The sequence below is a fragment of the Engraulis encrasicolus genome, chromosome 10 (assembly GCF_034702125.1).
Source record: "Engraulis encrasicolus isolate BLACKSEA-1 chromosome 10, IST_EnEncr_1.0, whole genome shotgun sequence".
Lineage (NCBI taxonomy): Eukaryota > Metazoa > Chordata > Actinopteri > Clupeiformes > Engraulidae > Engraulis > Engraulis encrasicolus.
The window spans coordinates 7,980,564-8,003,763 of NC_085866.1; the positions used below are offsets into that span (position 1 = coordinate 7,980,564).

The 23,200-nt window shown below is 41.7% G+C and overlaps 2 protein-coding genes across 2 annotated transcripts; both read right to left on the reverse strand.

The window, feature by feature from the left end:
- Nucleotides 1-738: 738 nt before the first annotated feature.
- LOC134456441 (taste receptor type 1 member 1-like) lies at nt 739-8,756 on the reverse strand. The gene is made up of 5 exons (XM_063207804.1): nt 8,515-8,756; nt 6,985-7,282; nt 5,131-5,853; nt 2,478-2,598; nt 739-1,692 (listed from the first exon to the last, which is right to left on the reverse strand). The coding sequence occupies exons 1-5, from the start codon at nt 8,754-8,756 to the stop codon at nt 758-760; spliced, it is 2,319 nt and encodes a 772-aa protein (XP_063063874.1). The 3' UTR covers nt 739-757.
- Nucleotides 8,757-11,505: 2,749 nt separating this feature from the next.
- LOC134456442 (taste receptor type 1 member 1-like) lies at nt 11,506-15,258 on the reverse strand. Its single transcript, XM_063207805.1, has 5 exons — nt 14,967-15,258; nt 13,801-14,526; nt 13,109-13,321; nt 12,810-12,933; nt 11,506-12,440 (listed from the first exon to the last, which is right to left on the reverse strand). The coding sequence occupies exons 1-5, from the start codon at nt 15,234-15,236 to the stop codon at nt 11,506-11,508; spliced, it is 2,268 nt and encodes a 755-aa protein (XP_063063875.1). The 5' UTR covers nt 15,237-15,258.
- Between the last annotated feature and the right edge of the window lie 7,942 nt (nt 15,259-23,200).

A 23,200-nucleotide genomic window follows, 5' to 3' on the forward strand; every position in this document is an offset into this window, starting at 1 on the left:
ACATTGTAATATCAATTAGGCTTTTGGAAATAAGCTCATATTAAACCTCCCCTTGAGTTAAATAGTTGAGTTTTACCTTTCTCCTGTACTTTCAACCGTTCTCTGAGTATGGCAGTGCAAATTTTACCTCCATGCTAGCAGTTTTGAGTCCTATGAGATCATCTGGCGGCTAACTGGTCTCATAGGACTCAATATTAACTGCTAGCTTGGAGGTAAAATTTGCACTGCCATACCCAGAGAACGGTTGAAAGGATAGGAGAACGGTAAAACCCTATTATTTAACTCAAGGGGAGGTGTAAAATAAGCTTATTTCAAAAAATGGGACACTCAAACACTCTAAATTAGACTATTTTATTGGGCCCATTTGACACTTTTTACGTCACCATAAACTAATTGAAGTAACATTTTTCCTCATTTACACGCATTTCCAGTGTTGGAATTAGGTTTAGGGTTAGAGGGTATATGGCAACTATGGAGAAGTGTCCACAGAGTCACACTTTCTGTTGATATTAATAAATGGGAAAGCATTCATTCAGTCAACCACAGCATGTAGTCCTTCAACACAGTGAAAGGAACGGGCAAATCTCTGGCCAAGATTTACTTATATACATGTAGTCTACTTAAGACGTAAGTAATCTATAATAACAAACGCAAAGTGACCCTAATGTAAGTAGGCCTAATCATATTTGAATGATTTTTTTATCAGCAGTAAACTATTCAAGATTAATACCTAACTAAAAATGCCGTCAACTGCAGTCTACATTCTGCTGATAGTTTGTGTGTAGCTCTGAATGCTGGCTTGAAAGTACTCCTGTGTGTTTTTTGCCGGCTGAAAGAGGATGATGCAACACTTTGGGGCGAAGTAACTAAACATGATTCCGCACAAACAACACATCTCTACGACTGCCTTCACCACCTGCACATACTTGGACTTGGACACTATTTCGGATGTAAAGAAAATAGCCCAGCACAGGCAGAACAGCATGACGCTGAAGGTGATGCCTTTGGCCTCGTTGTAGTTCTTGGGCAGGTCTGTTCCCATGTAGGAGAAGCAGAAGCAGAGGCCGCTGATGAGCCACAGCAAGACGAGCGCGAGATAGGAGACCGCGTCGTTTTTCCCAGCGCACCGCAGCACAATCTGATGTTGGAAGGAGGTGGTGTCTTCCGTGGGCAATGTCGGGGAGACTGCCGTCCAGATGACGCAAAGAAGCAGCTGGAGCAGGGAGATGGCCGCCACCACCAGCCACTGGCCGCTGTGCTTCACCCACAGAGCGTGGGCCCTGGGCAGGTGGGTGGCCATCTTGAAAACACAGATGATCTGGAAGGAGCGAACGAACAGGCAGGACATGCAAACGGTGTAGAAGAAGATGTATCCCGGGTTGATGAGGGCACAGGCGATGGTGGTCGGCTGGCCGATGTGGAAGAAGACGCTGACGGTAGAGGCGGCGATGCAGCTGAGCATCAGATAGCACATACTGCCCCCTGCTGACCGGACCACAGGAGTGCTGCGGTGGAGGAAAAATAGCACGGCCACCCCGACACACAGCAGCAGGAGGAGGGACAGCAGCACTATGAGGACAATGGAGTGGCTGTCTGAGAGGTACATGTACTCAACGGAGCGCTGATGGCACGACGTGCTGCCGGCTTCAGACCACTGAGAGATCTCACACGCCATGCAGGAGTACAGATCAGCTATGGGTAGAGAAGAGGAAAAACAAACGTATTACAGTACACAGTGGCGTTTTTTCTTTTTTTTTTAGAAAATCTGAAGGCCTGGGCAAAGAACAATTTTGAGCATTTCTGTCATTTGGTAAGGGGTGGGGGGAGGGAGGGGCATGGCCTGTTAATCTTTTGTAAAATGATTAACACCATAACATGTGTGCCAGCGTATTGTGTGGGATTGCCTCTTGCGTGTTTGCCACCTCCCTTTCAAAATGTTTTCCCAGGGCTATGCTGACTTAACCTGGTTCTCACGATGGTTGTTAATACCAACCGAAGTTTAACGAAGATGCACAAAGCACGAAGGGTCTGTGTGAGAGCTAGGCTAATGCTGACTTAAAGGGACACTGTGTGAGATTGTTAGTTGTTTATTTCCAGAATCCATGCTGCCCATTCACTAATGTTACCTTTTTCATGAATACTTACCACCAGCATCAAATTCTAGTATTCATTATGACTGGAAAAATTGCACTTTTCATGCATGAAAAGAGGGATCTTCTCCATGGTCCGCCATTTTGAATTTCCAAAAATAGCCATTTTTAGCCGCAAAAATGACTGGACTTGGACCATACTAGAAAATATTTGTTTAATACTTAGTAAACTTTCATATAAAGATCAAATTTGTCAATAGGCAGCCCAATTTCAATAAGCAGCATAGTTGCAGTACCTTTTTTGGCCATTTCCTGCACAGTGTCCCTTTAATTTATAACATGAATTGGTTTTCCTACCAGGACAATATGTCACTGATTCTTCCATACCTGTGTGGTTGGCATAGTAGTTTATGGGGCATTTGTGACAAGTGTAGCAGCACTCATGTATCCCATCCTGCTGCCGAACGTATCCTGCCTCACACTCCACAGAGCAGTTGGAGAAGGGCACCTTAGGGCAGTAAATACATTACATTACATTACATTGCACTTAGCTGACGCTTTCATTTATTCAAAGCGACTTACAGTTATTATTTTTCAGGGTATTGGTTACAGTCCCTGGAGCAATGTGGGGTTAGGTGCCTTGCTCAAGGGCACTTCAGCCATGGATGGAGATGTAGGGAGAGGTCAGGAGGGATTTGTACCTGCAACCCCTAGATTGAAAGACCAACTCTCTAACCACTAGGCCAGTGTTTCCCAACCAGGGGTACGTGTGCCACTAGGGGTACGCGAGGATACCTCAGGGGGTATGCGGAAAAATGTAATAATAACAAATATATTGACTTTAGTCACATTGGGATTGAGGAACAGAGCATGAGTGAGGGCGAGGGGGTACTCATCATATGACAAAATGGCTTAGGGGGTACGCAGGACAAAAAAGGTTGGGAAACACTGCACTAGGCCACGTCTGTCCCCTGTATGACATGTATGACTGTATACATGTATGACTGTAATTGTAACATTGGGGCATCCAATTTAATCCAATACTCTTAAAATATCTTGTTATGTACAGCAGATGTAGGAGGTGATCATATTATACTTCCCCAATGTGAAGCCAAGTGGAGAAAGTAAAAATATACTATTTATGTAATTTTTGTTCATGCAACATACGCTTCATTGTACTCTAACATACAGAAGCACCTTCAAGATAAAAAGCAGTTGTAGAGTCAAGGAGTTAAGGAGATGGGCTTTAGATCAGAAGGGTTGCAAGTTACAATCCCACCCTTCCACTCCCTACCTTACTCCATGGCTGAAGGGCCATTGAGCACGTCATCTAACCCCGAGCTGCTCCAGGGCCTGTTAACCAATACCCTGTGCTTAAAACAACTCCAAGTTGCGCTGTATAATTTCATGTAATGAAACAAGCAACATTAACTAATAACGAATTAATGAAACATTAACTTTTTTGCTCACCAGCCGTTGTGGCTAGTGGTTTTCCCAAGTCACTAGCCATTTAGCCTTTCTGCTAGCCAAAATTTTGTTGTCATTTTTTATCTTTAGAATATTCTTGCATTTAAATAAAAATGATTGATGCAACTACTGTGCACTTAACAATTGATGCAACTACTGTGCTTTGTCACACCAAAGAACAAGTTACCTGTCAAAGAGACTGAATTTGTTACTAGCCACAGCCCAGGTTTACCAGCATTTGGCCGGTTGTCTAGTGCCAGTGTCAAGCCCTGGCATGTACACAGCATGAATATGATTGTAACATACAGGAGTGTTTGGGATGCACTTCTCATCCACAGTCATAAAAGACTTTACGTACCTCTCCATCCCCATGCCAGTGAACATGTTCATCATAAATAGTAAGGTTAAGTGCTGGGTAATTGTAGTATGTGCCTATCGTCTTGATCGCTGCAGGGTAAAGGCGGGTGTCCCAGAACACGATTGAGTAACGAGCGGGGGGATCCAGTTCCCAGTCATAGAGAATAGTGGTGCCGTGCAATTCAAACGTCAAGCTTTTGATCTCTTCTAGAAGCTGGAATAGGTTTGAAAAAGGTGAAATGAGTTTAAGTCACTAATACAGTAGGTTGACTATTGGTTGACCACTAAGGAATTACATCACATTGGATGTACCTGATTTAATAAACAAAACGGTTTAAAATGATTATATGTTCAACATCTAGCAGAACCTCTGTTGTAAACCTGACACAAAATGGTAATAACCAAGTGTCAACCTTTCACTTGGTAATGTCATAACATTAATTGATTTAGTCAAGTTAATGTAACAAACAGTGATTTGGATCTGCACAGAAGGGCTAGCAGATAAATTCTTTCATCATGCACCCTATGAAAGTTATATCAATACAACATGATCTCCAAAAATTCCGTGCACCTGGACACGGATGTTAAGGACACAAAATCCGTGTCCAGGAGCTCTCTGTATACTCCCACAGCTCTATGTTTCCACAGTCTTGTGTTTTCTCAGGATTTTTCTAATTTCAAATATTTTTTTCTAAAAAAAAAAACATTTCTTACTGACAGGTCAGAGTTAGGGATTGTTTTGGTCTGGGCAGAGCTAGTTTTCTTTCATTCATTATATGAATTTGATAGCCTAGCAACCAACTGGAAAAGGCATTTCTCAAAAATATGTCTTTAATGACAGGTTAAGGTTAGGGAATGTTTTGGTCAGGGCATAACTTAAATTGTTATAGCATTATTTTGTTTAGGATTTGCATTTTGTATATATTTTCTAATGATAGAGTTAACAGAGTGCTCTGGTAATAGCCTATAGAAAGCACTTCCGTGTGCCCATCACGGAAAACAATTCCGTGTCCAGGAGCACGGAAAACAATTCTGTGTCCAGGAGCATGGAATTTTGGCAAAATCCGTGCTCCTGGACACGGATTTCGTGTCCTTAACATCCGTGTCCAGGAGCACGGAATTTTTGGAGATCAGGCTGATCAATACCTATAATTCTTTAATGGATACCACACACATGTGATCTGATGAAGAGAACACCTATAGCACATTCACTTACCTTATAGGGTAGAACTGTTTCACTCTTATTGCACCCAGACTGGTTGCAGTGTAGAGCGTTGTGTAACGCCATGGCCATGGTATACACAGCAGAGTAGATAGGGAAGGAGTAGGCGGGGTCTGAATTGATGACATCATCAGGCTTGATTAAGGAGCAGTTCACACACTCCTGATTGCAGGTGCCTTTATCTGCGAAAGAGTCTCCTCCATGGTGGAACTGATAGATGAACTCCTCAAAGCCAGGCAGAGTCACCTGTGTTGGCGTAACACCAATGACGCTGCCTATTTTGCTTAAGCCATGGAGTTTGAGTAACTGTTGGTTCAAGGCCCAGGCATCACTGGCGATCCATACCTTATGGTGGAAGTTGTGTTTCAGAGCAGAGGTGACTATATTCACAGCCATCTGCGGCTCGATGAACAGAATGATGACGTTGACATTGAGCATGTTCAGCTTGTCAAACACCTGTTTTAGATGTGATGCGGCATTGAGATGTTCATAGTAGGCCAAACAGATGCTGGTGTTTTGAGTCTGCTCTACAAAGAGCTCTAAGCCATTCACACTGTAATCGGACACGGAGGCGAGGAACGCCACCCAGTTCCAGCCGAAATGCTTAATGATTTGAACGATGAGCCGCATCTCAGCTTTGCTGGTTGGTACAGTCCTCATGAAAGACGGATATACCAGCTTGTCACTGAGGGTGGACGTAGTGGCCGAATAGCTGACCTAGAAAAGCACAAGAGAAGATTAATATATTTTCATGCTTCCACTTTAATTATCACAGTGCAAAACTGGGTGTTTGCAGGGATCATAAATATTCAGGTGCACAGCTTCACATGTGTAACAAACACAAAGAATAAATAGTGTTGTTAGCAGTGACATTGTATACATAGGTTCCAAAGTTTGTTTATAACCTGACTGCGCGAAACTATCTGCGCACAACTCAACCTCTGATTGTTGCAAACCGCTGTCGGTCAAAAAAATAGCGCACGTAGTTGGCTGCCAGTGTCTTGCCCCTCCTCATAACATCGTGTTTACAAACATTCAGAACCCATATATAGTCAGTGAGTTTGCACTGGACACTTTTGGCCTCATCACATCAGGCCTTTCATGTTGGAGAAGCCAAAAAGGGTCGTCGTCTGTGCACAGACTTTGGAGTCATGTATCGCTTGGTGCGTCCACTACCAAAAAGTAGTGATCCCTTAAGGTAATAAATAAGGAGGCGCACACGAAAGCCGAAAAGCTACATTAGACGTCAACAGACGTTTCGGGCCTATAGTCCATTTTCAATGTTTACAGTCAGACATTGAAAATGGACTAGGTCTGAATCCTCTCCAGTTTTAGCCTCTGACATCTGATGTAACTTTTCGGCTAAAATATAAATTTCTAAACAAGCCTTGTCTGTGTGTACACACGTCTATTTAAATTGGTTTCTATTAGGGCTGGGAATCGATTAAAATCGATTAAAAAATCGAATTAATCTATAGGCCTTGAAATTAATTAATCGAATGAATCGCATTTTAATCACATTTAAATATCTGACTTGTAAACAGTGACAAGTATTTTTTTTCACATGGATTTTTAATAATGACAATAAATAAACATCATCTAAAAATATTAATTTTTAAAAGAAGAGAGAACTCTTCTCAATTTCAGCAGACTGTTCACCATGAGGCGAAATGCTGCCCTCCACACTGCTCTAATCCAGAACTAGCTATATTATAGTGCGATTAAAATGAGTTATTTTTTTTAATCGCATTCATTTTTGTGTGATTAATTAATCGAAATTAATGCATTAATGTCCTAGCCCTATTTTCTATTTTCATTTACAGTATGAAACAACATGAAGTTCTTCACCATTGGAAACATGTCCATCATCAGCATTGGGGCCAAGCTCATGCTCTCTGTGCTGCTGTAGGCTCCGATGAAGGCGATGAAGTTATTGTCGTCAAGGCGTTGCCTCTGTCCGGCGGTCACCGAGCCGTTGGAGGAACGGACCCGCAGAACAGCGGGGAAATTGTGTCCATCTGTGCAGTGGTCAAAGATCTGGTAACCAAGGGTGACGTTAGGCAAGATGGAGGTGGAGTTGCTGACCTCCTCCACTGCAAACCTCATCACCTGGAGCGCACGGTAGCCTTTCACGGACACTGGGTTCCTGTCAATAAGAAAACGGGGGCAAGCGCTATTTAGACATACCACTATTCAGACATACCGCTATTCAGACATTAATTAGGGTTAGGGTCAGGGTCAGGGTCAGGGTTAGGGTTAGGGTAACTGCATGCACTCTCCCTAAACTGAAAAAAACTGAGCAACATATCACAAACCACAGAAATGGCAGATTTCTGTGGGAAACGTGTCGGTATTCAGACAATAGACATCAATGTCTGAATAGCGGGATGTCTGAACAACGTCATGTAACCATAGGAAACAATAGGGTAATTTTGTAGAGAGCTGGTTGCAGTTGTTCTCAGCTTTCCTTGCTTATGGTATACAACTACTCCAGTGATTCTCAAAGTGTGGTTTGGGGACCACTGGTGGTCCTCAACAGAGCTAAGGTGGTCCCGTGAGGGGATTTCTACTTTTCCAAGACAAGCTAGTAGTAGGCTATGTTAGTAACATAAAATTACAAAGCTAAACACAGCTTAAGTCTTATTTTCACCACAATAAGACAGGCTTGTAAATGTGAGGTTGAGAAACCCTGAACTATACATAGCGTACAGGTGAATTTTGTTCATTTGAGTTGTGTTTACAGGGTCTTGTCTTTGAAATGTTCATTCAGTTATTAGAAAGATCAAGTGTATGGCACATTGTAGAAATAATTATAATCTGTAGAATTATAATCTGTAGCAAAAACTTTGCCATATTCTTTTCTATATTTATTTAAGCGTACGCATAGTTACTGTATACCCTGTTTTCTCCCATTGCACACTGTTCCCTTTCTCTAGAGAAACTCTGGGCCGTCAAGGCCATTCTGATAAGGATGGAAAAGGGAGGCATCCTCTTACCATCTGTGTAACCACCGTGTGATTTCTTTTCTCTGTGTGTCTCTCTGCTGCCGTTGGAGGGGGAGATGAGAGAGTATTCTGACAGCCAAAAGAGCAAGTTCTCTCCCTTCTTAAACTCTCCCCCTTTCACGAAAGCCATTACACTTTGATCGAACTTGTCGTGGTCTCGTTGCTTAATTAATTAGTTTAATTCATTTCCTTAACACACATACAGTATCATTGTCTGAAACAAAAGAAAACTAAGAACTTGATCATAAACCAGGACTAGTGGTGTCCTGTGATGTATAGAATTCAGGAAACTCAACAATACTCAATATATGCTCTGATATACTGTACATTTATCCCATTTGAAGTCTAGAATATTTTGGAGTAGGCTACTCACTTGAGACAGTTCCCGACCTCTGGTCTTGAGGTCTGAGGAGCACCTGGATTGTAGTGCACAGGGAAAAGCCCTCCCAGCATGAAGTCCCCATCAATGTTAAACTCAGAGCTTTGGCAGGAGCCATGGTGGTTGAGAAGGAGAGAAGAGATGGTCATGAGCAGCAGCAGCGGACTCAGGGTCAGGAACATGGTTCCGTCTCCGAGGAGCATTGGACAGGGTACCCTGCGCCTGCGGGATCCCATCTCAGCCTGCATGTGTCTGCTGTGCCTGCCTGGTATTCCCCCCTACACTCCATTTGCATCCTTCAGCTCCATGCCCCATTAAAGCCCTGCATTCGCCCAGTGCCTTTGCATACTTGCCCGGCAGACAGAGGAGTCAGAGCCAAACCAGGCAGGAATAGGAAACCATTCAAACCAAGTTATCAGGGATGAGATGTTGGGGTTGATGTTGTATTAAATGGGATGGACAAGTGAATAAGAGGCAACAGGGCTCCCTTGAAAAAGAGGCACGTTTCAATGTAACTACACTGGAGACGGGGCCGGCGCTAGGCATAGGCTGACAAGACATTCACCTAGGGCACCAAATGTTTTGCGGGCACCAGGAATACAGAAAACACCCACAAAATTGCAACCAACAATTTCTAAATGCACAAAAAAGGAAAAGGGAAAAGGGAGAGCTCGCCTATGCACCAAATTGAGTATAACCGGACCTGGAGAAATATGGACAAACTCATTGGTTACACATGCATGGACCCTTGTGATGGATATTATATATTATATGTTATATGTGAATATTATATATTATATATATTATATACCTACATCGATGAAGCCCAAAAATGTCTCTACAGGACCTCAGATTTTAAGCTTAGGACAAAGCCTCAAGCAGAACCATGCCCCCTCCTTCTGTTTGTCTTGGTCGAGGAGGTAGGCCATAGGTGTCAGTCAAATTTAAAACAAGCTCTTTGGTTGCCATGGAAGTGCACCACCAACTTCACCTGAGTTCAACCATTCCCTCTGTGTCTGTCCATTTCTCATGACCAAGCAACTCAACAATATTTGCATGAACAATTTCGCCTATTTAGTGGGATTGAAATTCTATCTGTGTGGTAGCATAATAGCTAAACAAAACAAAAAAAAGGCCTAGCCACACGGTACTATGTAGAGAGTATGCAAAGCCTGTCCAAAAAAGGACACATTCACATAATGACTTAATCAGGACAAAGACAAGCAGGGTTGGAATGTTTATGTCTTGATTTATAGTAAAACAGTAGGTTTGTAGCAAAATAATGAAGAAAAGGCTATATAGTTGCTTCCACCTGACATGTGACATCAGTGACGCAACAGTAGGTGAAGGAGGCTGATGACAAATAATGTCTTCGGAAACTTAAGTCAGAGCATTCGAGCCAAAAACGGCAATCTGTTCACAACTATTCACGGAATTAGTTTTTATTGAATAAGAATAGGAATAATTTAATTTCAATGTAGATTTATTATATAGCCAAGATGTATGGCATTAAAATGTATATCAGGTCGGTGCACTCTGATTCTATAGGGATAAATGCAGTCAGAAAAAGAAAATGGAAAAAAACATTTGTATTCCAACAGTCCTCCAAGTCATCCTATTTTAAATTAGCCCAGTCCTCTGAATATGACATTGAATGAAATAATAACCTGTGCCTTGGAGGAATTCAGTACAAAAGTTATAGCAATAATGTTACGACCCAGCTCGTTCAAGAGTGCAACATAAATGGAGACAACAATAGAAATGAAGATCAAAGAATATTTATTTAAATTATTCCAAAACCTAGATTAAAGTGTCTAGGGGTGAAGCGTTGGAGAGGAGGTTATGAGTGAATGGATGCAAAATGTATGTCAGTATGTAGGAATTCAAAACAACAAAGGAAGCAAAAGAGTGAAGGAGACAGAGAGGAGAGAGAAGAAAAAGCTGGTAGTGAGAGCAAGGGTGAGAAAGTGCCTAAAGAGTGAGGGGAGAAGACAGTACCCGTGTACGGGCAAGTGATGGCCTTGAGAGGGCACAGGGGTCGTCGCAATAAACAATTAATGCCATCAACCATATGACATATTTGAAACCATCTGGGAACATTCCTATTTCAGCAGTAAACGTCAACAAAAATTAAGTCACTGATTCTTGAGAAAGTGGCAAAAACAGGTTGTAATGTTGAAAGAAAAAACGAAGTGAATTACAAAATACGGTATATCCTCAGACTAAGGTCTTGACTCAGAAATGCACAATCTTCCCATTTTATATTTTTTCAGAAATCAGGCTTTTCTCCGATCATACCTGTTTTTTTTTTTCAACACCGTCAGACACAATTAAAATTATTTGTATATTATGTATGTACATGTATTGATTTGGTTGCATATGTATCTGGAGTTTCTAAGTGATAATGTGTATTTTTTGGTAAATATTGTTTTACACACTATGTGCATATCTGTAGAACCACTTCAATACGTTCTTTTTTTACTTCATGGTGATACTATTCAATTCCATCAGTGATTTTTTTTAAAGTCAATTGAAATGATTACGTCTGTCCTTGGGACAGGTGTTGTTACAGGGTGTGGACAGGTGTATAGCCATGAAAAGTAATGAAATTACACTTAAATATTTCAAATAACTGTAGGCTACATTTGTGTAATAGACCCCTTTGTTCATTACCTGGATTTATTTTGTTCATGAAAATGTACTTAATTATTGCGTAATATAGTTAAAATGTATTGCGGGGATATGTTTTTGCCAAACTTTCAAGAATCAGTGAAGTGTTATGGTGGTAAAATGGGAACAAACCAAAATCAGGGACTTTCCCTTGAAAGTGACCAACCACAGACTGATATATAACCAGAACTGGGGGAGAAATAGGGCCCGGACCCTACATTTCTTTTTTTACATTGCTGAAAATATGGGCCCATGAGGGTGCGGGGCCCACCGGGAAATGCCTGGTATGCCAGATGGCTAGTCCTGCCCTGTATACTACATTCGACTAATAGTTTGTGTGTAGCTCTGAATGCTGGCTTGGAAATACTCCTGAGTGTTTCTCAGAGGCTGAAAAATTATGATGAAACACTTTGGCATGAAATATGCGAACATAATGCTGTACAAACGACACAGATCAGTCACCACCTTGACCACATACGCAACATCGGAACTGGTACTATAGGAAGCAGTTAAATATACAGCCCAGCTCAGAAAAAACATAAGCACACTAAAAGCGATGCCTCTGGCCTCATTGTAGTTCTTGGGCAGGTCTGTTCCCATGTAGGAGAAACAGAAGCACAAGGCGCTGATAATGGCCAGCAAGAAAACACCAAATCCCATAAAGACCACACTGCCGCTAGAGCAGGTAAATAAGATCTGGTCGTTGAAAGTCTCAGTGTCTCTCATTGGGAGGGATCGGTCGGTGGCCATGAACATGGTGCATGCAAACATTTGGAGGAGAGACACAGCAGCCACCACCAGCCATTGGCCACTGTACTTCACCCACAGAGCATGGGCCCTGGGTAGGTGGGAGGCCATCTTGAAAATGACAATGATCTGGAGGGAGCGGACAAAGAGGCAGGACATGCATATGGTGTAGAAAAGGAGGGCGATCCAGTTTTGCAAGGCGCAGCTGATGGCGGTTGGCTTGCCGAAGTGGAAGAAGACGCTGACAGTAGAGGCGGCGATGCAGCTGAGCATCAGATAGCACGTACTGCCCCCTGCTGACCGGACCACAGGAGTGTTGCGGCGGAGGAAAAATAGCACGGCCACTCCAACACACAGAAGCAGGAGGAGGGATGCAGAGAGGAGCAGGACAATTGAGATAGCATCGTCATAGTGGAGGTATTGCACAGAGCGCTTCTGACATGTTGTGCTGCCAGGATTGGACCAGTCGAACTCTGTACAGGGTAGGTAGGAGTACGGATCAGCTGAAGAAGGAGAAGGAAAGACAATCAGTTAAAACTGTTGGACAAGATTGGTTCAGGTTAAGTGATCCGGAAAACCTATATATGCTTAGAGCATGTTGAATGGCTCCTGGCGTTCTGATTAAATCATTACAAGGTTCTGCTGATGATTTAACTGCAAATGTCCCTGATTTATATAGCCTGTTGTCAAGCGATGGTATTATTGAGTACCTATCTGTAGTTGTCAATAACAGACAATTACACTTTTACCCTGTAGACCAAGAGCTAATTAGTATTACTGCTTGCAGAGATTTTAGCTCTTTTGTTAAAAAATGGGTTGCCTTGTGGAAGTGGGGCAGTTTGTCTGTTATTGAGAAGGTGGTCTGACTCTACCTGAGTAGTTGGTGTAGTGGTTCCTTGGGGATTCCTTGCATGAAAAACAACAATGATGTTGTATGCTGTCCTGTACCCGATAGGATCCTGGATTGCATTCAACCGAGCAGTTGGAAAACGGCACCTATAACACAAACAAATCTCAGGGCTTGCTCATTGGAAACAGAACATTTCTGTTACACCATTACTGTACCTAATAGCACAAAATGTATGTTAATGAGGTTGAGGAAATTAACTCAATGGTTAAATTAGATCAGTGTCATTGATTGCACTCAGTGAATACTGTACATTGCCCTCACCTCACTGCTTCCTGGCCAGTCAATTAGCTCATCCGCAATAGAGAACTCAGTGTGAGGTTGATTGCTATACGTTCCGATTTCCTTGATCACTGCCGGATACTGCGTAGTATCCCACAGCACAATGGAATAAGCGGCAGGTGGGTCAAGATTTTTGTTGTAAGTCACATTCATGTGGTTTAAAGGGAAATATAACCGTCTGATTTCATTCAGGAGCTGGAGTGAGACAGAGAGAGAGAGAGAGAGAGAGAGAGAGAGAGAGAGAGAGAGAGTAAATAGACAGAGAGAGAGAGTAAATAGACAGATAGAGAGAGAGAGAGAGGGAGAGGAAATAACATGACATACTGTATGACAAAGTTGAAAAGGCACTGGATTTGGTGTACTGTAAATGGTTAATACACATTAATACACATGTATGTCCCAGAGATTATTTAAGTATATAGAGATATGCCAATGTAATAGGTTGCTATGGGCACCTGACATGACCAGGTTCCTGTCTGCCTAAAGGGGCGTGTCATAATACTCGTAGCATTGAATAGAACAGTCCTTAGGTCTGCCTAAAGGGGGATCCCCCCCCCTCTCCCCCTTGCAATAATAGAACCCGGAAACAATGGGCCAATGGAACCTCTCTCTCTCTACTCTCTCTGCATGTACTGTATAAATCATGCCAAAAAACCATTTGTGTGTCCTCTTACCATGTATGGATAAACAGGATGACTCGCATTGCATCCAGACTGGTTGCACTGTAGAGCGTTGTGTAAAGCCATGGCCATGGTGTACACAGCAGAGTAAATAGGGAAGGAGTAGGTGGGGTTTTCATTGATGACATCTTCAGGCCTGACTGAGGAACAGTTTGCACACTCCTGATTGCAGGTGCCTTTATCTGTGACATCAGAGTCCCCTCGGTGGTGGGACTGATAGACAAACTCTTTGAAGCCAGGCAAAGCGACCACTGTTGGTGTGACACCAATGACGGTCCCGATTGTCTTTATGTCTTTTTCCTTCAGTAGCTGCTGATTCATTGCCCAGGAGTCACTGGCGATCCATACCTTATCTTGGAAGTTGAGCCGTAGTGCAGAATTGATTATCTCCTCAGCAAACAGCCTCGCCGTAAACAGAACAATTACGTTGACTCTGAGCGAGTCTATGCTACGAAACACTGTGGCCAACTTTGACGTGTTGGCAAGGAGTTCCCGGTAGGCCAAGCAGATGCCAGTGTTGTTAGTCAGCTCTACGAACAGCTGGTAGCCGTTCTCACTGTACGCGGACGTGGAGCCGATGAAGGCGACCCAGTTCCAGCCGAAATGCTTGATGATATGAACGATGAGACTGATCTCATCTTTGTTGCTTGGTATGGTCCTCACAAAAGATGGGTACACCAGCTTGTCACTGAGGATGGAGCTTCCTGCCCCATAGTTCACCTATAAGTACATTTATGTGTTGATGATGAAGGTTTTGAAAACATTTCTTGACAGACCTTGGTGATCTTAGATAAGGATAAAAGTCATTGAAATGATTAAAATAAATATTAATATGATATAATGGGTATAATAAATACAATATGATAACAGAAATGATAATAATAGAATGTGATATAGCTTAGACATAGAACGGTAATAATTAATAGAATAAAAAAATGAATATAATAATGGAAATGAATGATCAAAAATAAATATTATACAAATAAATATTACAAAATTAAAACATATCTTCAAACCATCAACAGTGCTGCCATGTCTGAGTATGTCAAGATGCAAATTGTAAGCTACTGCATGTTAACCAGAAAAGTACAATACAGAGGTTAGGATTGTGGTAAGGTGCTGTGCCAAACGCTGACCGTACTACAGTTAGTAGTAGTTACCATGGGGATGAGATCCATCATGAAGAGTGGTGCGATGGTGAGGCTCTCTGTGCTGCTGAAGGGTCCGGTGAAGCCGATGACTTTGGGCACGTGACGTTTGTAGTCTTTAGTAACTGTAATGGAGGAGCCGTGGGAGAAGAAGTTGAGGATGGCAGGGAAGTTGTGAGCATCGGAGCAGTGGTCAAAGATCTGGTAACCAAGGGTGACGTTAGGTAGGATGGAGGTGGAGTTGTTGATCTCCTCGATGGCAAACCTCATCACCTGAAGCATCTGGTAGCCCGGGAATGAGAAGGAGTCCCTGCAAAAACAACACAAGAGAGATGATTAAACACAAATATAGAATTGTGGATATGTACATGTAATGCACAGTGACATTCACCCCCATATCAGGCTTGTACAACATTCCGAATTGACTGAATTTGAATTCAAAATAATGCCATAATATGAACACTAGGTGGTGGTGTTCTATGTACTCTCAATGGGTGGTGTAGCTTAAATTCAAAGAAATTCAAGGTAATTACACCACCTAGTGTTCGTATTATGGCATTACTTTGAATTCAAATTCAGTCAATTCGGAATTTCGTACAAGCCTGCCCCATATACTGTATCTTTGTGGTGCTGTCCTATTGACTTCCATTCATGTCAACCCTAACTCTAACTAAAGAAAGCTAAGCTGTGCCTTATCGATCCCGAACCTTTGCCTGCCAATTAAGAAATATTTTGACTTTTTTGTGTTGCCAAATTAAAAACCAACCAAATTATAAAACAAACACAAAACCACAAAACCCTGCAAATATAGCCACACAAAGTAGGCCTTTAACCTTAGAGGGCCTAGATCAAAGGGGAATAGGGGACGCGTACAACATCAAAGAGCCAGTTTTGTTGGCATGGCAGTCACAGCATACACACAACCCAAGTGATACCCAATACATCACAGGGGCCACCTGGTCTCCATGACACATACAGTATATCACGAAAGTGAATACACCCCTCACAGTTTTGCAGATTTTTGAGTATATCTTTTCATAGGAAAGCATTACAGAAATTTCACTTTGACACAATGATTAGTGACGTTTTAACAACATATTTAACCGCTTAAATGTCTTGTTCACTCAGAAAAAAACTAAATACAGCCATTAATGTTTGAACATGTACTCACAAAAGTGAGTACACCCCAGATTAAAATCCGGTAGAGAAGGGGCTGTGTTGGCTCGAATCGTCTCGAATTGAAACGAAATGAAAAGGGATGAAAAGGGAGGTCATCAGTGTGCGTTTCAACCTTTCTTTGCATTGAACTTTTACATTTTGAGTCTGCATCTGGCTTAAATAGATTGGTGTGAGATTTGAATGCAATCCTATGGAGAATATCAAGATCTGCTTCAGTAGTCACAGTGCATGTTGACATGCATGTTTCTTTTAGGTGTATTTCAGATTGCCAATGTTGACAGCATTCATGCATCCCCAAACCATGTCAGTCCCACTACCATGCTATGGAGAGGATACACCTTTTTTGTAAAACTCACTTGTTTACCACCACACATGCTTGACACCATCTAAAGTATATTTGTTTATCTTGGTCTCTTCAGATCACACGACATGGTTCCAGTGATCCATATCCTTGGTCTGTCCATCTCTCTTGAGACCAAGATAAACAAATTTGCTTTAGATGGTGTCAAGCATGTGTGGTGGTAAACAAGTGAGTTTTACAAAAAAGGTGTATCCTCTCCATAGCCAAGCATGGTAGTGGGACTGACATGGTTTGGGGATGCATGAATGCTGTCAACATTGGCAATCTGAAATACACCTAAAAGAAACATGCATGTCATCATGCACTGTGACTACTGAAGCAGATCCTGATATTCTCCATAGGATTGCATTCAAATGTCAGACCAATCTATTTAAGGCAGATGCAGACTCAAAATGTAAAAGTTCAATGCAAAGAAAGGTTGAAACGCATACTGATGACCTCCCTTTTCATCCCTTTTCATTTCGAGGCGATTCGAGCAAACACAGCCCCTTCTCTACCGGATTTTCATCTGGGGTGTATTCACTTTTGTGAGTACATGTTCAAACATTAATGGCTGTATTTAGTTTTTTTCTGAGTGAACAAGAAATCTAAGCGGTTAAATATGTTGTTAAAAGGTCACTAATCATTGTGTCAAAGTGAAATTTCTGTAATGCTTTCCTATGAAAAGATATACTCAAAAATCTGCAAAACTGTGAGGGGTGTATTCACTTTTGTGATGTACTGTACACGATAATATACTGTATCGATCGATAATATACTGCATATTGAAAGAAAAAAAAAATGTATGTATGTATTTTTCAGAAATGTAATTCAAGCTGAGACACATGCAGTCACTTATTCACACACACACACACACACACACACACACACACACACACACACACACACACACACACACACACACACACACACACACACACACACACACACGATGGTTTTAAATACTTACTGGTCACACACTATTGCCACTGGCCGGATTTGACGAAACTGTTTGTGTTGGATGTGCAGGGGGAAGAGCCCCCCGACTAGATAGTCCCCATCCCGGTTGAATTCAGACGCCTGGCAAGAGTCCTCCGCACCTCTGTCAAGCAGAAGCTCCAACAAAACAACATACACCACAGCAAGCTGCATGGTCCTCTGTAAGCGTTAACTTACAGACAGCTGTCAACAGACTGTTGGAAAAAAGACTGAAGTCCCTGTTAAATGCCCACATGACATGCGTATGTAGTTTTTCTAACAGCCCTGTCCGTGAAGGCACCATTTGCATCCATCATTTGTAACACAACACTTCCCTTTCCAATAAGCCTGGCCTTGGCTCGCCCTCGCTGACCACTGCTGCGATTGGCTGAACTGCCAAAAGAGGAAACCTCAGAGTTTACCTGTGGTACTTGCTGCATAATCATGAAAATGTCCTCAATGTTGCATGTGGATTATTAGTCTATCATCATCAGCATGTGCATTTGTCTATCATTAATGGACTGAGGTTCGAACTAAGGATAGACCGATATAGGCCTATATATATCGGTATCGGGCCGATATATGCATTTATGTATCGTATCAGCCGATACGCGTGTGGTTTTGGCCGATACGCAATATTTATTATTTTATTTATTTATTATGTCATTCAGGTTTTTTTTAAAAGCACCATGACACTTCATTATTTTATTACTTGATTGTTAGACATTACTTGATTGTTAGAGTGGGTGTCTAAATGTTACAAGTTCTACCTCAATATGATAATGCTAAAGGAATATTTATTTTTAACTTGAGACCTGTCATTTTTTGTGTCCTTTTAAAAAAAAAACCATATCGGCCCCAAATATCGGGTATCGGAAATCGGGTATCGGCCAAGGGTGATGAAAAAAAAATTGGTATCGCATCGGCCATTAAAAAACCTGTATCGTTCGAGCCCTAGTTCGAACCACTGTGTCCCTGTGTAGAGGTCAGTGGGGCCAGTCATTCCCAACCTTCTCCAGCAGGGACCCCCCTTTTGGACACGAGAACAATTGCATGACCGCCCACCTCCCACATTACAGATGTCAAAAATGTTTGGTCCCTTAAAAATGCTGAATGTTAATGTGAAATGTGAGATGAATGTATTGTCAGTGCTTGAAGTGGAAAAAAAGAGGTGCAGGAACCCTAATCGTCCGAAAATACCATCCAAAAAATAAGTGCAGGAACCCTGATTTTCTGACAGTCTCATCAGTACCAAATCAGTACGAAGTCACATTTTTTGTACTAGGCCTAATTGCCTGCACACATTTTGAAAAAAAATGTTTTGAAATGTTTTCTACTGTTGTTGTGTTACAGTATGTGTTGTTTGAACAGATGTGTTCAACAGAATAGAGTCAGTGTCCCCAATGTCGTCACAGCTCCCAGTCCAGTCCAGTGCAAACACAAGTAGGCCTACTCCTCTTCCAGCTTTTTTCTCTCGCCACTTATAAAATGCGGCGCACGAGATGAGTTCTGCCAGAACACTGATGATGAAAATTATAAGGATGAGGAAGGGGAACTGGGTTCCACGAGTTCCCCCCCTACTTCAAGCACTGTGTATTATTCATACTATTAACCAATTGTGAGCATAGTGTGAACCAATTTATGCAGTGGATAAATTACTGTACATGAAAGCATATATCTCCCAGAAGCTGCTATGCAGTCTCTTCTGCCCACGACACTCCTGCAGTACCTCTGAGACACCCCTTGTGATCCCGGCCCCCAGGTTGGGAACCACTGGATTGGGCATTGCAAGTAGGGATGCACCGATACACATTTTTTCACTTCCGATCCGATCCCTAAATCTAAATTTGGATATGTGCCGATACCGATACTACTCCGATCCTATACCAAAACCACATATACAGTGAGTCCAATATGTATTTGATCCCTTGCTGATTTTGTTGGTTTGCCTACTAACAAAGACATGATCAGTCAATAAAATGTATGATAATATGTATTCTAATATGGAGAGACGGAATATCAAAAAGAAAATGCAGAAATTATCTGAAGAGAATATATATTAATTTATTTCCATTTCATCGAGCAAAATAAGTATTTGATCCCCTGCCAACTGATTACAGTTCCGGGCCCACAGACCAGATGGGCACTTCCGATCAACTTGTCATCTGAATTAAAGACACCTGTACATACTAACATGCATAAAAGACACATTGAATCAGCAGAATCAGTCCATAGTATGAGTGAATCAGTCACACTCCAACCTCAAATGTCAAATGATATCAGGGACACGATTTTAGACCTGAACAAAGATTAAATGGGCTGCAAAGCCACAAGAAAGAGACTGGGTATTAATGACCCAGCTGTTGATGCATTTCTTCCAAAATGTGAGGAATACAAAATGACTACCATCAGCCTGTCTGGGGTTCTATACAAAATTTGACCTTTTGTAGGGATTTGATAATCATAAGAACAGAAAGAAATCACCCTAGAGCTGTAGGGGATGAACTAGGCAATGATATCAAAGCTACTGGGACCAAAATCACTGAGAAAACTACTGGTAGTACTTAAATTCCACCAGGAAATCGAGGGCATTTTCTCAAAAAATCGCGGTCGGAATTGCCAGATGGTGCACGAGGATTTCCAGAAAATCGCGATAAAAGTTGCGGAGCTTCTTACTGTGTTGTTGCGATTTTGTTGCGGCATGAAGTGAAAGGTGCGATTTTTGTTGCGATTTTTAATGTGTTTCCCCACGCTTGAAAGTAAAGGACACTGCCACATTCCAGTCCTCTGGTGTTTTTATATTATTTCCATTTTTATATTATAATTTTGGTCCTTAAGCAAAGCAGGGAAGCGGCCAGGGCGAGTTTTAGCCAGAATGTCTTCGTGAAAAGTTCCATCTCTTTCATGCTGCCATTAGGCCTACGACACCCTTCATTACAATGCTGTTGTTTGACTCTGTTTTAAATGTCATCACCGTTTCAAATTGTAAGCATACAAACTTCGTATCATGTCGATATCCATTCCTGACTTAAACAGTGGATACATAATTAACTATAAGTAGGCGGGCGGAATTGGGCATGTCCACCCAGTTGAAGAGAGTGCGTGACAGGAACTTGACTGACATCCTGGTTAATGTGAGTCGTCTGCTACACATAGCCTGCCTGTGTCGGCGTTTAATTTTCAAGCTTGTCAAAAGCAACACAAATAAAAGCAGAGGGGTCGAAAGAAGGCATAGGCCTAGGTTTTTTTTTTTGTTCTCCCGCGCCGTCAGCCGGCTTTAAATGAACGGCTGATGATCATCATTCAATATAACGAGGATGGGGTTCACAGATTTCCTGTTGTGAAGGGTGCTTGCTGAATAACGCAGAAATTATATTAATTTTGGTGCTCTTGTGAATATAAAAGACGACGAGATTGTTATCTATAAAATACCACGTCGCCTGCAGAACGGAGGTCTCAGCTGTCAATCAATAGGCTACCGTCAATCGCACAAGGAGAGGGAGAGACAGAAAGTAGTTTTCCAACTTACTCCCACAGCTTTCCAACGTGTCTGCTCTGGTTTTATTCATGTTCAGTGTTCTTTGCCATTTTGACCGCGCCAGGTTAAACGAAAGTGATTTGACGACACGGTCACCAAGTGCTCGTATCCAGCCATAGCCCAATTTGCGCGAAAGAAATTACTATATCGGCCAGGCACCCACGCAGCATTCACAATGAAGGATGGAAATTACTCCTTTGTTGTGGACAAGGCATTTACGCATCTCAATTCGGAGGGAAAATGTTGCCTTCTGTATGCGCACAAGTCAAACACCAACGTGCTCCAGCAGGTGGACCGCTTTAGAAAAAAAACACATCTTGTTGTAGGAGCCCTATACTTGGCGCAATGTAGATGACTGTCATGAAGTGTTAATTATATAGGCTATTTATGTAGGCCTAGCACATTTTAAAAATGTAGGCCTATTGGTTATGCCAGACTAGTCATACATTTTCCCTAAGACCATGCGAGCAGACGCGCAATGAGAACATGGCGTTTCCTACATTCGTATTTAGGCTATTAGTTTTTCCCCCTCACCGACAACTTTGTACATGAATAGTAAAGTGCTGGGACTGATTGCTAGGTTACTTTTTTATTGTATTTTTTTTATTGTATTATCCTTTTTGAAAGGAAGTTTGTCGACGTCAGTGAAGTCAGCACAACATGGATTGGTTCAAAGTGTTCAAAGTTGCGGGAAATCGCGGTGATTGGTTAAAGTTGCGCTCTCGCGCAGAATTCGCGGGAATTCATTGAAGTTGCGAAAAACGACGCGATCGCAACATCGCGATTTCCTGGAGGGAATTTAATGCCACAGAAGTTTAAAATCCTGTAGTGCACACATGGTACCTCTACTTCAGAAGGAACCTGTGCAGTCCCACTTGAGGTTTGCCAACAGACATCAGACTGGTTTAGGATATGATACAGAGGTGCTGTAGTCAGATGAAACCAAAATCAAGCTGTTTGGCATTATCACAATTCAATGTGTTTTGAGAAAAAGTACTGCTGTCTATGACCCCAAGAACACCCTCCTCACCATCATGCTTGAAAGTGGTATCATTATGGTTTGAGGGTGTTTGTCTGGCCAAGGCACAGGACAACTTCACATCGTAAACGAATGGATGGAGGGAGACATGTAATGTGCAATCCTGAGTGCAAACGTCCTTCCCTCCACCACTACACTGGGTAGATCTCCCAACATGACAATAATACTCAACATACAGTCAAAGCAACAAAGGAGTGGCTCAATAAGAAGCATATTAAAGTCGTGAAGTGGCCTAGACAGTCTCCAAATATTAACCCTTTAGTAATTCTATGGAGAGAACTGAACCTCCCATTTGCCAAGCTACAGCCACAAACTATTAATGTTTTAGAGATAATGTGCAAAGAAAATATTTTCTACTATATGCACAAACATTGTCATCAACTAAAAGAAGCATCTGACCTCAGTGCTAGACAACTAGGGCTTTGCCACAAAACACTTTATCCTATTTAGCAAGAGGGGTCAAATACTTATTTGCCTAAATTAAATACAAATAAATTAAAATATATTATTTTAAGTTATTTTCTGGAATTTCTTTTTGATATTCTGTCTCTCCGTGTTTGAATACATATTATCATAAATGTATAGACTGATCACGTATTTATTAGTGGGCAAACCGGCAAAATCAGCAAGGGATCAAATACATATTGGACTCACTGTATACATGGGTTTCAACGTGAGGTAGGCCCAAGTAGACTATTTGGTCAGTCAGAAGAACAGGAAACCAATTAATAAGTTAAAAGTAACAATCTCATCCTGAAAACTAATATGCAAGTGAAATTAACATTACACCTGGCTCAATGTCAGTATCAGGAAAATTCCGATCCGATCTCTAAATTATGTTGATATATCTGAACCCGATACCGGCATCCCTAATTGCAAGTCATACTTGTCTGTGGATGAGAGTTCACGTTTATGATGATATGAAGAGTTCAGATGCAAAACCCCCTAAGTGCCTTTCCAGAAACATGTCATAAATAATTTGTATGTAATACTAATCTATCAAAATTGCATATTTTTTATTTTATTTATGTAATTCAAATATTTATATGTATTATCAAGTACATGAGTTTAAAGCAAACCAATAACGGGGTTGCCTAAAAAAAAAGAAGTGCATATCTTCAGAAATGGAGTTAGGGGGATTTGCATCTGAACTCTTCATATGCCCTTCTAGT

Coding starts and splice junctions, on each gene's coding strand:
- LOC134456441 (XM_063207804.1), bottom strand. CDS start 8,756: ATGGGATCCCGCAGGCGCAGGGTACCCTGTCCAATGCTCCTCGGAGAC. Junction 5,854..6,984: donor TGATGGACATGTTTCCAATG/GTGAAGAACTTC, acceptor GTGCTTTTCTAG/GTCAGCTATTCGGCCACTAC. Junction 1,693..2,477: donor CTACTATGCCAACCACACAG/GTATGGAAGAAT, acceptor CTCTACCCATAG/CTGATCTGTACTCCTGCATG.
- LOC134456442 (XM_063207805.1), bottom strand. CDS start 15,236: ATGCTTCAGGTGATGAGGTTTGCCATCGAGGAGATCAACAACTCCACC. Junction 13,322..13,800: donor ATCCTGTTTATCCATACATG/GTAAGAGGACAC, acceptor GTCTCACTCCAG/CTCCTGAATGAAATCAGACG. Junction 12,934..13,108: donor ACTGGCCAGGAAGCAGTGAG/GTGAGGGCAATG, acceptor TTTGTGTTATAG/GTGCCGTTTTCCAACTGCTC.